The sequence below is a fragment of the Tupaia chinensis genome, unplaced genomic scaffold (assembly GCF_000334495.1).
Source record: "Tupaia chinensis unplaced genomic scaffold, TupChi_1.0 Scaffold000098_3, whole genome shotgun sequence".
NCBI classification, from domain to species: Eukaryota; Metazoa; Chordata; class Mammalia; order Scandentia; family Tupaiidae; genus Tupaia; species Tupaia belangeri.
Genome location: NW_006159562.1, coordinates 2003866 through 2021623, shown reverse-complemented (window position 1 = coordinate 2021623; position 17758 = coordinate 2003866). Strand labels below are relative to the sequence as shown.

At 40.2% G+C, this 17758-nt stretch overlaps 1 protein-coding gene across 1 annotated transcript in view; it reads left to right on the top strand.

The window, feature by feature from the left end:
• Nucleotides 1-4132: 4132 nt before the first annotated feature.
• Nucleotides 4133-17758, top strand: part of CUNH4orf51 (chromosome unknown C4orf51 homolog) — a 33054-nt gene continuing 19428 nt past the window's right edge. The window contains exons 1-2 of the mRNA XM_006143470.2: nt 4133-4671; nt 15943-16019. Of these exons, the coding sequence (XP_006143532.1) occupies nt 4448-4671; nt 15943-16019 (301 nt within the window). The 5' untranslated portion in view covers nt 4133-4447. The remainder of the gene's footprint in view (nt 4672-15942; nt 16020-17758) is intronic.

The window sequence follows — 17758 nt, the reverse complement described above, 5'->3', positions numbered from 1 at the left end:
TCTTATCACATTAGGAAGTTCCTGCCTTCACAGAATATAGCCTGACATGTCTCATCTGTGGTGACAGAAATAGAAATAGTTACTGGTGGTGTGTTTGTGTGTGTGTGTGCTAGTGTGCACATGCTGTTTTGACTGGAAACACATGGATGAACCTTCTAGAATACTGAATATGGGTTGTCGTTACATGGCCGTACACATATAAAAAACACATATGTGTGTTTTGTTTGATGTTCTCTCTCCATATATATATAATTTTTTTTTTGGAGAGGTTTTTGCTATAGGGCTCATGCACATGCCAGAAAGACAGAGACACAGAAAGAGAGAAATCATCTCCCAGGGGGGATAGACTTGCCGCAGTCCCTTCTCCTCCATTCTCTCAAGATCTTGGGCACACACGCGTAGTGTGAGTTTAAGTCACCGGGTCCAGGACTCGAACTGCAGTAGACTATATGGGGAGTTCAGTGACATAGCCATTATGCCAACTGCTGGTTCGTCTCTCTCTAGTTTTAAACAAAATACTGCTTGATTCCTCCTCTTTCAGGGCTGTCCGTGCTGTAGGCTGGAGATCTAGTTGGAATCTAGTGGAGAGACTGCAGACCAGCGAAGACGTCTAGGCTTTCTAGTTTCTGGACTGTTCCATAGAATAGAAATCCACAGAGATGTTCTCCATGAAATAAGTTTTGTGATCAAATAAGTTTAGGAAGTGCTGCATAATCTGGGCCCCTTTGAAAGACATACAATTTATTGATTCACTGAGATATGTAAGGCTCTGAAAGCAAAGGCGCATGCTCTTCAACTTATTCTGAACATACTTAACATGAAATTAAAGTATACCCATTAATTAATCAATTTAGCACCTCAGTAGCTAACTTTTACAAAAAAGCGTGGTCAAGGACTGCCCACCAAAGGCTCCCATGCATCAGGTGATATGTGCACCCCCTACTGGTTTTATTTGGTATGGGGCCACTTATAAGCTGCTGTTTTCACTGAAGTGCACTCAGAATCCAGAATTCATTGTCACAGTGCTCTCGTTAGACTTCAGGGGTCACGTTTGACATTAGGGGTTGAGCAACACAGCTTGCCATAATTCATTTACAAAGGAAAATTTTAGTGCAGACTCAACAGCATGAAAGTCAGACTGTTCAAGTCAGCACTGACATCAGTATGCCTGAGAAGTGAAATATCTGAGAAAATGTGAGAACAGAAAATGAGGATGAGGCCCTTCAGAATTCTATTTGTTTTAAGTCTATTTCTTGAGAAAGAGAAAAAGAGAGAAAGGGACATAGCCTTAACAGGAGCCTGATACACTGCAATTTGCCCCAGCCTTCCAGCCAGCCAGGGTCATGGGCATGCTCAGTGAGCTCAGGTTGACCAGGAATCTGAACCCCAGGGCCTCCCATATACCTCCAGTATCATGCAGTGGGTCTCCTGCCTGTGCTGCTGCGGCCGGGTCACCTTTAGAGTTTCTACAGATTAAACATTTGTGATAATCATGTAATCAGTCTGTTCTGTTCTCTAATTTGAAGTCCACCTTATTTTAATGGACTCTTCAACATCTAGTAGACTGATGAACTAAGTCATAATTCCATCTAAAACCAATAGCAGACATTGTCACTTAAGTTTTATTATCTTTGGTACTTGATTTAACAGTTTAACAGTTGTTAAAATGACATCATAATTGATTATGGGAGAAGAAATAAAAAGAGGAAAGAAGTGATTTTAAAATATATTACACAATTATTGATTATTTATTTATTTAAAAAATTTTTTGCCATAGGGCACATGCATTCTCTGGAGAGAGACAGAAGGAAACAGAGAGAGGGAAAGTGAGAAATCCCCCTCAGGGGGTTGGCCATGCTGCAATATTTTCTCCATTGTCTTCTCAGGATTTTTGGCACACACACAGTATGTTTTTCAGGCCTCCAAGTACGGGACTCTAACCACAGACATGGCCATGTGGGATCCAGTTGCCTTAATCAGCCTGCCATCTTCTGGCCTTATTTTATTATAATTTTTTTTGAGAGGTTTTTGCTATAGGGCGCATGCACTCGCCAGAAAGAGAGAGACAGAGAGACAGAAAGCAAGAAGTCACCCCCCAGGGGGGGATGGCCATGCCACAATCCCTTCTCCTCCATTCTCTTGTTGGGATCTTGGTCACGCACGCACACACGCCTGGCGTGAGTTTAAGCCCCCGGGTCCGGGACTCAAACCACGGTCAGCTACATGAGAGTCCAGCGACATAGCCATTACTCGAACTGCTGGTCTTCTATTTTATTACAGTTTTTAAAACTTTATTTCTCAAGAGAGAGACCCCAAGAAGGTCTTCATGCCACAATCTACTCCCAGTCCTAGTCAACTTGGATCATGAGTGTGCAGGTGTGCACCTGGTAGGTTCAGGAAAGTCCCTTATCTGAACCCAGGATCTTTCCCATGTGAGTCCAGTAGCATTACCAGCACACCACCACCTGACCCCCTATTTTTCTTTTTTTTTTTGTTTCTTTTTTTGGAGGTTTTTGCTATAGGGCGTGTGCGCTCACCAGACAGACAGAGACATAGAGACAAAAAGTGAGAAATCACCCCCCAGGGGCGATGGTCATGCCGCAATCCCTTCTCCTCCATTCTCCTCTCGGGATCTTGGGCACGCATGCACACGCGCCCGGCGTGAGTTTTAAGCCACCGGGTCTGGGACGCGAACCGCGGTCGACTACGTGGGAGTCCAGCGACATAGCCATTATGCTAAAAGCTGGTTCCCCCCCTATTTTTCAAAGATGTTTTATTTTGTATTTGTTTATAGACTGCCCCCATAACTTGAGAAGAAAATTTTAAAATGTTTTCTACAAATAATCTTTCCAGTTGTTCTTTGTTTTCCTGTCTCAATACATATTGCTAGTTGAATTTTCTTTAAGTGGAACCACAATTTTTGCTAGAATGGATAAAGTTAAAAGTATAATAAGCAGCCACTACTTGATACTGGAGGGGTTGGGAAAACCTTGGGATTCCCGTTTTTCTTTCTTCTCTTTCACTCCTTATCTCCAGTTCTTTGATTTCATCTAGATTTCTCCAAGAAGTCTTCAACTCCATGAAAAAGAGTAGCTGAGTCCACACCAACATCTACCTAATCTTTTGCCTAGGGCTAAGGTGCTTATGTTCCAAATTCTAACCTTTTAAGGAAAGAAACCTGTAATGTAATATACTAACAAACATTTGCTGATAATTGCATTCTCAGAGGAACAGAGCAGGCAGCGGGCCAGTTAAACTAGCAGACTGTGAATTCAACCCCTGCAGCTGAGTCCCCTGTATTCAAAGATCAACAACCTCAGCATCACCTAACAGTATAAAAACGCAGATTCCTGGCCTTGGCCTGAGACCTGCAGACTCAAAGGCTGAGGCTCCATGTGTTTAAGATGCCCATCAGTGCTGATCACCTACAGGGATTCCTTTTTCCAATGTTGATGATGGCTCCACCTGCAGTTATTGATCAATACCTCTAAGGAGGGACATGGCATCTGTGTTTATAAAGAATTCCCCAGGTTGCTTGAATGAGCACTGAGGGTTGAGAGCTACTGCACCAAGTGTTGATAAAGAAAGAATGTTTAAAGATCAATATCATTTTGATTTGCCAATGAATTATTTGAATCCAAGGAGTGAGAATGGGCAAACACACTCACCAGGACTGGAGAGATAGAGAGAATCGTGCTAATAGAAGGTGGAAGGCTATGACTCCTCAACATCGGGAAGATTCACTCTGCCATTTCTGTGGTCTTTACTTTTTAACCCTGGCTGCTCTTTACAATCCTCCAGGATTAAACTTTTAAAAATATACCGATGCCTGGGTTCTCCCCCAGACCAATTAAATCAGAATCTATGGGGTCGGCGCATGGACTTCTTATTTTAACAGCTCCTGGGTGACTTCAGTGTGTAGGCAGCCAAGCACCACTGGCTCTATGACATATGAGATGCCCTTGAGTCACCTGCTATTGTTGACATCACACGATGTCATGTTCTCTTCCAAACACTTGGAAGCTAAGTCTTTAGGGGAAATGAATACCCGGCACAGTCTTTTGGTCTCTTGTTCTCACTTCTTATAACACCATCATTAGGAATCATTGCTTTATTTGTCATCATGGTAATATTATAAATAATTTTGCCACCTACTTTCCTGCCATAATTACAGGGCAGTATATTTCTTAGAGCAAAGGCCAGAAAGTTACATAATGTATAAATTTCTTAGTTACAATTTTGAGGGGTGAGGGCTAGTATTTGTGGACTTCGGTGATCTGCTGCTTGGCAACTATTTCTAAGACAATTAAGCTTCCACCCTCTGAACTGTCAGAGTTAACCGCGTTGGGCGAGCCAGGTCACTTGCTCCCTGCTACTGGAAGGAAATTCATTCTTCATTATGTAGAGGGCTTGAAAAGCAGTCATTCCGAGCAGACCGTCCACAGCTATGTCACACATCTTGTACTTGACTCCACAAATTCTTCTGCCCTTTAGCCCTCTGACTTCTCAGGAGTTTGATCTGATCCGACGCAAGGCCGGAGTATCTTGGCAGAATGAAACACGATGGTCCAATTCTTCCCCGACCACATACACAGGCAGTTACCGGAAAAAACAACTGGATGACTCCCCACGCAGCCGGTTTTCTCTTAGAGCTGGACAGCACGAGCCTGAGTAAGACTTCTTTGCTATTTGCACCTGGGTGTGTCACTATAAATAGGCATGACTGCTAGTGGACGGAAGAGGGTATTGTAAACCTGAGCAACTTCATCAACTTGAATGCTGTGTATTTTCCTGTGAAAAAGAGCTAAATGTTCAGTGATCAGGTCAAATTATGATCATAGTCTATTTAGAGACTCCTGAGATTGCATATAACTCTCGACTCCTGGAAGAATTAAAATACGAGTATTTGACTAAATTGGGGATATTTTGTGTTCTCTGCTTGGCAAAGGTGTTCCTAAAACGTTCTCCTTATTTCTTATATGGCTGTTTCACTTTCAGAAGTTGACAGTTCCCCCAGAGCAGGAGGTCGACTAAACACTACTCCCCACCTGTGGTTAGCGACACATGCAAGCCATCACCATTTTCTGCATGTTTAGTGCAAGCCAGGTCCTATAACAGGCCCACTGTCACAATATTAATTTCAATTTGATATAGAAACTCCAACTATAAATCAGTAACCAACACAAGGGAAGGAGGTTTTATCAGTGTCTGTAGTAGGGGAGGGAGTATTTTTTCTTTTTGTATTTCTGGAAAGAGCTCAGAAAAGCCAGGTTCCTCTGAGTTCGTTTGGAAGGCAGATGGAGGGGTAAGAAAGAACACTGCATGGGAGCCAGCAGATGGCGTGTCAGTTACGTGGTTGGACTCCCACATGGCTGACTGCGGTTCAAGTCCTAGACTTGGTGACTTGAAAATCACACTGGGTGTGCATGCATGCCCAAGATGCTGGGAGGAGAATGGAGAAGGGATCTCAGCGTGCCTGTCCCCTGGAGGGGTGATTTCTCACTTTCCCTCTCACTGTCTCTGTCCCTCTCCAGTGAGCACATATACCCTAAGGCAAAAGCCTCGGAAAAAAAGGCAGGCACACTGCATGGAGGAGAGAGTGTATGCAACAGCACAGAAGTATTTAACCCTAAGCAGCTTTTAAGAGCTACAAGGAGCTCAGTGAGTTTAAAACTGAAAATTTAGGTGTGTGGAGCAGAGGTGGATAGAGGGTCGGTGGGCTGATACAATGATCATGGGCCCACATGGGAAAGGTCACCTCCCAGCATCTTCCTGAGCACACCAGGTACACATGTGCCCATGATCCAGGCCAGCTGAGACTCGGTAGATCATGGCATGACCCTCTTGGGCATACCTGTCTCTATCTCTGTCTTCTCTCTCTTTCTTTCCTCTCTCAGAAGAAAGAAATAAACTTTAAACAGAAGAAAGTATAAGGGGGATATGAAAAATATGATGACTCATGAAATCTGTATGTCAATTGGTGAACACCTTATTTAAATTCTGGAAATTTTAAGAATTATTTTTTATCTTTGCTTATTTATTTATTTATTTTAATTTGACTACAAAAGGGCAGAGTGAGAGAGGTGAGAGAGGAGAGAGAGAGAGAGAAAGAGAGCAAGCCAGCCACCAAGTCTGGAACTTGAACTGTGGTCAGCTATGTGGGAGCCCAGAGCCCCCAACCATCATGCCACCTGCTGGCCCCTCTAGAAATCTATTTGAAAATCACTTAGGTTATTGGCTCCAACTCCAGGTGTGAGAAGATAACTCACATCAAATCCCAACAAATATTAGTTATATTGTTTTCCAGTTCTTTCCAAACTGTCAAAACAAATGTCTCTGAACTACTTTCCAACTGGGTTCCTGGCCTGATGTAGTCCCATAAACTCTAGTCTCTGCATTTTTAATAGCTCTTGATTCTGTTGACACTTCAATTAACTTTGGAAGTCCCTTTGCTAATGCTGTGATATGCGAGGCACCTCTGCACATTCCCACCTATGACATCTGGTGAAAAGGTACAGAACTTTGAACTTGTTTTCTACCCAGAGTGTGATCATTATGAGAATTATACCAACCAAGACACCCCGTGACACTGTAAATCACAAAAGGCACAAACTTGTGAGGTTTATCTGTTTTCTGGACCCTCAGAAATGTAAATATTTTCTTTATATAACTACTGCTTATTCTATTAGAAGCTAAGAAGAAGCAAGTGTTATAAATGAAGATGAAGGGCAGATTGTGCTCATTTTGAAAGTACTGATTATATTCTAAATTTGCTTTTGTTTTTCATCTTTTTGGTGCTTAATTTTAGCCCTAAGGACAAATGTCTTTTTAAGTTCTGAGCAAAAGCTGTTTGATTACAATTCTATAAGGCTATAGAGAAAGATTTTTACATTGCTAAAATATCAGAATGATCCAAGGGGGATTATTGGAACAAAATATGAAATGACTGAACATTTAAATTTATTAAGTCCAGAAATATTAAAATATACAAATTATAATACTTTTTATTCACAATATTTATTCACTGCATATTAATACATTAAATAGCCATATTGTGTGAGGAAGAACAAACGTAGTAGAAGTCTTGATTATTTGGCTCTAAATCAGTTTTAACAGCAAACATGAAAAATTCATAAACAGTAAGAAGATAGATCTTGCAGCATGAGAATGGAGATTAGTGTAGTACAGAATATAAGCAATTATGGAATATCAATGTCAATCCCCCACTTGTCTGCCAAGGTTAAAATAAGAAAAGAATTACATTTTGGAATTCCTAAGATAGGAATTGGCTAAGAGATAAGTTATTAGGTCTTTCAAAATTGTTATTTATTTTTTAACATAATTATCATACATATTTGTTGAGTATAATATGATTTTTTTTTTTTTGGAGAGGTTTGTTTTTTGCTATAGGGTGTGGGTACTTGCCAGAAAGACAGAGAGAGACCGAGAGACAGAAAGCAAGAATCACCCCACCAGGGGGATGGTCATGCTGCAATCTTTTCTCTTTCATTCTTCTCTCAGGATCTTGGGCATGCACGCACACACACCTGGCATGAGTTTAAGCCACCAGGTCTGGGACTCAAACTGCAGTCGACTACATGGGAGTCCAGTGACATAGCCATTACGCCAACAGCGGGTCCCAACAATATGATTTTTCAGTACAAGAATGCAATGTATAATGAGAAAATCAGGTTAATTGATATACCCATTGTCTCGACCATTTGTTATTTGTGTTGGGAACATTTGAAATCCTCTCTTTTAGTTACTGTGAGATACTCAGTAAGTTAACTTCTTTCTTTCTACTGTATTTTATAATACTAGAAGTTGTTCCTCATATTTTTGTAATTTTGTTCTTACTAATCAACGTTCCTCTGTTCCCCATTCCCCCATCCTTCCCAGCTTCTAGTAGTCATTCTTCATCTCCCTACTTCTATGAGGTCTTTTTATTTTTTTCAGTTTCTACATATAAAGGAGAACATGTGGTATTTTCTCTTTCTGTACCTCGCTTATTTTACTTCACATAATGTTCTTCCTATTCATTTAATTTCAGATGACAGGAGTTCATCGTTTTTAATGACTAGGTAGTACTCCATTGTATAAATGTATTATATTTTCTTTATCCATTTGTCTATTAATGTACACTTAAGCTGATTCCTTTTCTTGGTCATTATTAATAGTGCTGCAGTAATCATTGCAGTGAAGATATCCCTGTGATATATTGATTTCCTTTCCTTTGGATATATACCTATTAGCATGGTTGGTGGGTCATATGAAAGTTTTATTTTTTAGTATTTTGAGGAAACTTCTTACTGTTTTCCATAATGGTTTTACTAATTATTGATACATGCTTACTAACAATGTAAAAGAGTGCCCCTTTCTCCACATTCTCATCAGCACTTTTTTTTTTTTTTTTTTTAGAGGTTTTGCCTTAGGGCGTGTGCACTTGCCAGATAGAGACAGACAGAAAGACAGAAAGCGAGAAATCACCCCCCAGGGGGGATGGCCATGCTGCAATCCCTTCTCCTCCATTCTCCTTTCGGGATCTTGGGCATGCACGCACACATGCCTACTGTGAGGTTTAAGCCACCGGGTCCAGTACGCGAACTGTGGTTGACTACGTGGGAGTCCAGCGACATAGCCATTACGCTAACTGCTGGTCCCACTTTTTGTCTTTTTGATAACCATTCTATCTGGGATGAGATGATACCTCATTATGGTTCCAGTCTGCATTTCCCTAATGATTAGTGATGTTGAGCATTTTTTCATATATTTGACTTATTTTCAGAATTATTTATTCAGTCATTTGCCCATTTAAAATATGGTTATTATTATTATTTTTTCTGCTGAGTTTGAGTTCCTTATGTATTCTGGTTCTCAACCCCTTGTCAGAGAGATATAGTATGGAAATATTTTCTCCCATTCTATGGGTTGTCTCATCACTCTCCTGATTATTTTCTTTGCTGTACCAAAGATTTTTGGTTTAATTTAATTCCATTGTCTATTTTTGCTTTAGTTGGCTGTGCTATTCAGGTTTTATTCAAGAACTCTTTGTCCAAACTGTTGTCCTGAAGCTTTTTCCCCATGTTTATTCTAGTAGCTGTATAGTTTCAGATTTTATGTTTCAATCTTTAGTCCATATGGACTCAGTTTTTGTATGTGCTAAGACATATGGGTCTAGCTTTATTCTTCTGCATATGGATGTCCAGTTTTTCTAGTGCCATTTATTGTAGAGACTGTCTTTTCTATAATGGTTGTTCTTGGCACTTTTATCAAAAATTAGCTGGCCGTGTATATGTAGATTTATTTTTGGGTTCTCTATTCGATTCTGTTGATCTTTGTATCTGTTTTTCGCCAGTACCATGTTTGTTTGTTTGTTTGTTTTTCTTTTTTTGTAACAAAACCTTTCTATTATTCTTGTATATTTTGAAATCTGGTAGTATGATGCCTCCAACTCTGTTGTTTTTGATTGGGGTTGCTTAGGTTTTTTAGGATCTGTTGTGATTACATGCACATCTTATGATTTTTTTCCTATTTATGTGAAGAATGTCATCAACATTTTAATGCATATTGCATTAAATCTGTGTATTGCTTTGGTAGTACAGACATTTTGACGCTATTCTCTCTCTCTGTCTCTCTTTAGGAGTTTTGCTGTAGGACCTATGCACTTGCTGGAGAGAGAGAGAAACAGGGAAATGAGAAATCATCCCTAGGAGTATGGTCCTTTCTCCATTCTCCTCCTGGAATTTTGGGCATGCATGAACACATGCCCAGTGATTTTCAAGACACTAGGTCTGGGACTCAGACCATGGTTGACCATGTGGGAGTCCAGTACCTTAACCAGCACACCAAATGCTGGCCCAACAATATCTATTCTTTTAATTCATGAACATTTTTATGTATCTTCTTTAATTTCTTTCATCAGTCACTTAAAGTTTTCACTATAGAGATCTTTTATTTCCTTGGTTAAATTTACACTTAGTTATTTTATTTTTGTCGCTATTGTAAATGGGAATTATTTTTTTCAGCTCTTTCATTATTAATGTATAAAAACGCTGTTGATTTTTGTATGTTGATTTCCTATCCGGCAACTTTACAGAATTTATTTATCAGTTATAAAGAGTTTTTGTGGAACCTTCTGGGTTTTCCACAAACAGGGACAGTTTGACCTCTTCCTTTCCAATTTGGATGCCCTTTATTCCTTTCTCTTAACTTACTGTTCTGCCTAGGACTTCCCAGGTAATAATTTTTGAGATCATTATGCATGTATACTAGAATTGAACAATTAAGTAAATGTTTGACAGATGATGGGAAGTGGGTTTCTTGCTGTTAGAATGGGAGATTAAGGATAAGAAAGGAGAAGAAGTAGAGTGAACCATGTGGTACTGGATATGAATTAGAACTCAGTACATCAGTATGAACTTATGTTCAGCTTAATAGGATAGAGATGGTTCCATGTAAAAATGTTCTTAGACGTGTATATAATAAGTTAGTGTGCATACATGTATTTGCTTGTTATTTCAAAGAAAGTCACTATGTGTAGCCCGTATTAGTAGAGACCATCAGCTGACAGGGCCTAGAAGTAATTCCTTGTAAGAAGCAAATCTGGTGCCCAGATTTTAGGTTCTAGTACCATTCTCTATTAAAAGGAACCGGAGTTTCTAGGAGAGATGATCTCATTATAGAGATCTTTTATTTCCTTGGTTCTCAGAATGGGCAGGAGATATACAAGATGGGCATGGAGCATCTAGTAGTGCCAGAAAATACAGAAGTGCCAGAACACCAATGCAAATTCTCTATTTGTCAAAATGCTGGCTCTTCCTAACATGGTCCATAGATTCAGCGTAATCCTGATTAAAATTCCAGCAAATTAGTTTGTGAGCATTGGCAAACCAATTCTAAAGCTAATGTGGAGAGGAAAAAAGACCAGAGTAGCCAACACAATATTGAAGCAGAACATGGAGTATGGACACTACCCAGCTTAAATACTGAGCTGTAAAGGTATGATAATAAAGACAGCATGGTGTTGGCAAAAGAATACACACGTAGACTAGTGGGACAACCTCAGAGTAGATTCACAGAAATATAATTAACTGATCTTTGGCAAAGAAGAAACATCATTATATGGAACAAATAGGATCTCTTCACCACACTGTACAGAAACAAATAGACATGCATATGCAAAAATAAAACAATAATAATAAAGAAAAAAAGAATCTAGACAAAGACTGTACACTATTCACAAAACCAACTCAAAATGGATCATAGACCTAAATGTAAAATGCAAAAATGTTTTCTCTCAGGAGAAAGCGTAGATGACCTTAGGTTACCTTTTTAGGTACTACACTGAAGGCATGATCCATGAAAGTAATAATTGATAAGCTAGACTTCATTAAAATAAAAAACTTCTATTCTGAGTAATACCATGTCAAGAGATGGAGAAGACAAGCACAGATGGGGAGAAAATATTTGCAAAAGACACACCTGATAAAGGAATGTTATCCAAAGTAGGCAAAAAACTCAGAACTCAGCAAGAAAACAAATGATCTAATTTTTAAAAATAGGCTAGAGGAGCCAGCAGATGGGATAGTGGTACTTCACTGAACACCTACATGGCCAACTCCAGTTCAAGTCATGGACCCAGTGGCTTGAAACTCACAGCAGGCACGTGTGCGTGCGTGCCCAAGATCTTGGGAGGAGAATGGAGGAGAAAGGATTGCAGCACGGCCACTCCCCCCCCCCCAGGAGTGGGACAGTGATTTCTCACATTCTCTCTCACTACGTCTTTCTCTGTCTCTCTCTGGTGAGTGCACATGCCCTAAGGCAAAAACTGCTAAGGAAATAAAAAAGGACCAGAGCCTTTAATAAAGAAGACATATTAGTAGGCACCATCTAATTCACCAAAGAAGACAGCAAATAAGCATATGAAGATGGTCCCACAACTTACTTCATCAAGGAAATGCAAATTAAAATAACAATTAAACACCATCACTATTAAGCTATAAAGAATGAACCCTGATGTGAACTGTGAGCTTTGACTAATAATTGATGTGTCGATGTTAGTTCATGAATGTACCACTCTGTTGGGGGATCTTTATAATGGGAAGACTCTGCTGCATGAGAATAGTTGTATATTTGACATCTCTGTGCCTTTTTTTTTTTTTAAGAATTGTTTTATTGAACTTTCTTTCCTTTCCTTTTAATTTGACCAGAGAGGGACAGAATGAAAGAGAGAGGGGAGAAAAACTGAGAAAGCAAGCCAAGGTCCAGGACTCAAACCATGGTCAGCCATGTGGGAGTCCAACGCTCTTAACCACCATGCCACCTGCCAGACCCCTCTCTGTGCCTTTAAAAAAAATATTGTTATAACCCCAATGCTGCTCTTGAAAAAACAAACTCTTAACAACAACAACAACAAAATGTGATGGGGGGAATTGGGAAGGAGGGTGAAAAGGAGCCTGCTTTAGATAGGATAAATAGATGATAGTATTATTAGAGTAATAGAGAGGTATTTTGTGATAATAGAAGAGTCTAGTAAATAAGAGGGTATAATAATCCTAAATGTCTGCATCTAGGAACAAAGTCTCCAAACTTATTAGATAAAACTGAAAGAGATAAAACTAAAACTAAGCAAAACCACAAGCATAATTGATCACTTAAGCACACCTCTCTCAGTAACTGATGGAACAGCAAATAATAAATAGGGACATACCAAATTTGAACAATTTGATTAAAACATTTGTCCTGGGATCAGCAGTTGACATAATGGCTATGTCGTTGGACTCCCATGTAGTTGACCGTTGTTTAAGTCCCGGACCCGATGGCTTAAACTCACGCTGGGCATGTGTGTGCATTTGCCCAAGATCCCAAAAGGAGAATGGAGGAGAAGGCATTGCGGCGTGGCCATCCCCCCTGTGGGGGGATTTATTGTTCTCTGTCTCTCCATCTCTTCCTGACTTTCTGGCGAGCGCACATGCCTTGTAGCAAAAGCCTCTCTAAAAAAACAGACACTTGTCCTGATTGACGTACGTAGAGTACTGAATCCACTAACTGAAGAGTATACATTCTTTTCAAGATTACATGGAAGATCTTAAAAATTGATCATATTTTGACCATTAAAAAGTGTCAAAGTTCAAAGAATTCAAATCACCTAGGCGTGTTCTCTGACAAGTGTTATTAAACCAGAGATTAATGATGAGAAGAAAGCTAGAAGATGTCCAAATATTTAGAAGTTTAACAACACATTCCTCTATAACTCATGAGTAAAAATGAAATCACAATAATTTTTTTTTAATTTTAAAAGTTGAATAATTAAAACAATATATATAAAACACTTGTGAAATCAATAACCGAGGGCTGGCTCCATGGAATAGCAGTAATGTAACGCTCAAGAGTAGTCAAATCTATGAGGTTGGCGGGTGGTGTGGTGGTTGAGGCACTGGACTCCCACATGGCCCAGCATGGTTCAAGTCCCAGACCTGGTGACTTGCTTTCTTACTTTCCCTCTCTCTGTCTCTCTCTGGTCAAAATAAAAAATAAAAATGATAAATAAAGAGAAAATAAAGTAAATCTTTTTTTTCTTAAAGAGAAGCCAGATCTCACATGACAACTACAATTCAGATAGGTGGTCCAGTCAGCCTGAAACACACCAGGTATGCATGCAAGTGCCCCAAATCCAATGGGCTAGAGGGACCAGAGCAAGAAGACTGTGATGTGACCAGACTTGCTGTGGAGGGCACTCCTCTCTCTCATGCTCATTCTCATGTGTGTGCATGTGCACTCTATCATGAATAAATAAAACATAAATTTGAAAAAATGGAGCAATAGCTAAAATATGGAAAGAATTCAGATGTCTATTACTAAATGAATGGATAGATAAACAAAACATGGTATATACGTACAATGGAATATTATTCAACCTTCAGAAGGAATAAAATTCTGATACATGCTACAACATGGATAAACCTTGAAAACGTCATACAAAAATAAATAAGCCAGACACAAAAGGATGTTTTTTTAAAAAAAAAAATTCTGCTTATATGAGGTATTTAGAATAGGCAAATTTAGAGAGATCAAAAAGTACTGAGGCTGGCATGGTGGTTAAGGGCACTGAACTCCCCCACCTGGCTGATCATGGTTCTAGTTCCAGATCTGGTGGCTTACTTTCTCACTTTTCTTCTCTCTCTCTCTATTTCTCTGTTCAAATTTAAAAAAATAATAATGATGAATAAAATGTGAAATAATTATTATTTTTTTCTTTTTTCTTTTTCTTTTTTATTTTTTTTTGGGGAGGTTTTTGTTATAGGGTGCGTGCACTCGCCAGAAAGACACAGAGAGACAGAGAGACAGAAAGCAAGAAATCAACCCCCAGTGGGGATGGCCACACCACAATCCCTTCTCCTCCATTCTCCTCTCGGGATCTTGGGCATGCACGCACACACGCACGACATGAGTTTAAGTCGCCAGGTCCGGGATTTGAACCGCAGTCAACTACGTGGGAGCCCAACAACATAGCCATTGTGCTAACTGCTGGTCCCTTATTTTTTCTTAAATAAAAAGTAGGTTAGACATTACCAGGGACCTGGCAGCTTGCTTTCTTATATTCTCTCTCTCTTTCTGGTCATATTAAAATAATAATAATAATGAATAAAATAAAAATAATTTTTAAAAATTTAAAACCCAGCTATACCAAGATACTCTATTTGGCGATCAAGAAAATATAGAGAAGGGGATTTAAAAAAATGTAAAGAGAAGCAAGAAAAGTGACTTTTAAAGTCAGAAAGCTGGCTCACTGATTCTCTGTATCAGGGTCATCTGCCCCAAACCTACTGAAAAATAATTACTGGAGGCTGAGTTTAGAAATAGGCAATACATTTTATTATTATTTTTTTAATAACCAAAGGGCACATTTACTTCCAGGAAGACACAGAGACGGGGTGGGGGAGAAAGCAACTCCTATCGGAAGGTGGTTACACCACATCCCTTCTCCTCTATTTCACCATCCTGTTAGGATTAGGGGCATATACACACATATTACCAGTGTGTTTTCACGCTCTCAAGGCCGGGATTTGAGACAGTTTGCCATGTGGGATTTGGCTCCCTTAACCACTAGGCTACAAGGGCAGCCCTGGAAATCTGCATTTTAAAATGAATACTTGAGGTAGTTCGATGGCTGCTGTAGGTCAGAAGAAAGAGAAAGGGTGGGCCAGCAGCCCCTGTGTCAGGGATGATTAGTCCTGGCTTCTTAGGACTCTTGAGGCTGACATTGATTGCACTCTACTCCTATGTCACACACACACAGTCTCTGGTGTATGGAGCATGATGACCCTCTGCCCCAACAGAGGCCCCAGAACAATTGCCACCATGTGTCATACTTTAGGAACTGAAGACTTTTTCCATTCCATACAAAAGAACCTGTGCTTTTCACCAAAACCCTCCTTGCCTAAAAAAGAGTACCATGTCTGAATTTATGGAAACTGAGATACGGATATGTTTGGGAGGATAGGCAGAACATCTGTGAGTCCCTAAGTTACTCCACTGCTATTAAGTGCTAAGTTTTATTTGGAAACCAGCATAATTACTGTAATCTTTCCTATTTCACTCGTAGCACTTATTTTGAAAACAACTCCCTAGAGAAACACTTATAAATCCTGTTAAAACAATTATGAACTCCACATTTGAGCTTTTCACGCTTGAAAGTTGAAATATTTAACCTTTTATGAAAAATCAGGGAACAAATCTCAACGGCAATGAGCAAGTCCAATTTGAGTGGATTTAATGGGAGTGTGGGGTTATAGTTGGGTATGTGGAAAGAGGGGAAGAATAGAAGCAAAAGTTTAAGAAATCAAATGAAAAGATGAGTGGAAATCACTCCAAGTCCACAGGCCCTGTGCAATAGATAAACCCATACATGTGTCACTTGTTTCTTCTGGTTGCTTGCTTCAGGATGGCACTGCCGAACAGCTCTGCCCGCCGTCCTCTGCTGTGCTGGGCTGGTAGCCAAGAGACTACAGACCTCAGAGGTAAGTACGTGTGATCAATTCTGAGCACAGCTCTTTTGCCAAGGTTACTGTGTGTCTAACTTTCAAGGTCTTTTCCCTCCCAGATTTATGGGGGTATGATAGATATCGAGACCAGTAGGCATAGTGGTTACAGTGCTGGACTCCCACGTGGCTGAACGCAGTTTGAATCTCGAACCTGGCAGCTTGGAAAATCATGCTGGGCGCGTGTGTGAGCATGCCCAATTATGAACTCCACATTTGAGCTTTTCACGCTTGAAAGTTGAAATATTTAACCTTTTATGAAAAATCAGGGAACAAATCTCAACGGCAATGAGCAAGTCCAATTTGAGTGGATTTAATCCCAGGAGGAGAATGGAGAAGGGATTGTGGCATGGCCATTCCCCCTGCAGGGGTAGGGGGTAAAAATTTCTCACTTTCCCTCTTTCTATCTCTTTTGTTTCTTTCTGGTGAGCACACATACCCAATGACAAAACCCTTTTTAAAAAAGTGATACATGGGAACCAGCAGTTAGCATAATGGCTATGTCGCTGGACTCCCACGTAGTTGACCGCGGTTCACGTCCTGGACCCGGTGGCTTAAAACTCATGCCGGGCGTGTGTGTGTGTGTGCCCAAGATCCCGAGAGGAGAATGGAGGAGAAGGGATTGCGGTGTGACCATCCCTCCTGAGGGGTGATTTCTCGCTTTCTGTCTCTGTGTCTCTCTCTGTCTGTCTGGCGAGCGCACGCGCCCTATAGTGAAAATCTCTCAAAAAAATAAAAAGTGATACATTTTTAAGATGTGGCCACACCGTGTTGCAGGGTACTTTCTCCCTCTCCATCTGTCTCTCCGTCTCTCTCTGGGAGTGCACACATCCTTTGGCAATTAATAAAAGATAGAGAGAATTATTTGCGCTGGTTCTGTGGTGCAGTGATGAAGGCAATACTCAAGAGAACCCGAATGCCACATGACAACCACAATTCTTTTTATTTTATTTTTTTAGTTATCTAGAGAGTACATGTGCTCACCAGAGAGAGACCGAGGGAGGAGGTGAGACAGCACCCTTGCAGGGATGGCCACACCACATCCCTCTCAGGACTTTGAGCACTCTTGCATTTGTGTCTAGCATGTTTCTTAAACCACTGGATCTGGATCTGGCCGTGTGGAATCTGCCTCCCATAACTACCAGGCCACCAGCTGGCCTGATAACTGTGATTCTAACTCCTGGTCAGGTCAGCATGAAACACATCATGTGCTTAAGATGTGATGGGCTAGAGGACCAGAGGAAGGGGATCATGGTGAGACCTGACTCTGTGGGGTGGCCCTCTTTCTCGCTGTCACATGCACATACTCCATCATGAGTAAAGAAAAGCAAAACTTATTTTTTTTTAAACAAGAGTTATTTGGGGACCAGCAGGTGGTATGGTAGTTAAGGTGCTGGACATTCCCACATGGCCGACCACAGTTCAAGTCCTGGACCTGGTGGCTTGCTTTCCCACTTTCTCTCCCTCTCTTTCTCTCTCTGGTCAAATTAAAATAAATGAATGAATAAATTAAAAATTAAAAAAAAAAGAATAAAACACACACACACACAAAAACAAAAACAAAAAACAAGACAAGAGTTATTCTAGGGTAAACATTTTCTTCCTCCATAACAGCCCCAGAATATAACGTCTGCTAGAGCTTGAGTGCTTGGTAATGGAAGCTGAATTTTCCTGGGAAAGCTGAAGAACTAAGAAAAGAAACCAAAACTATAAACCAT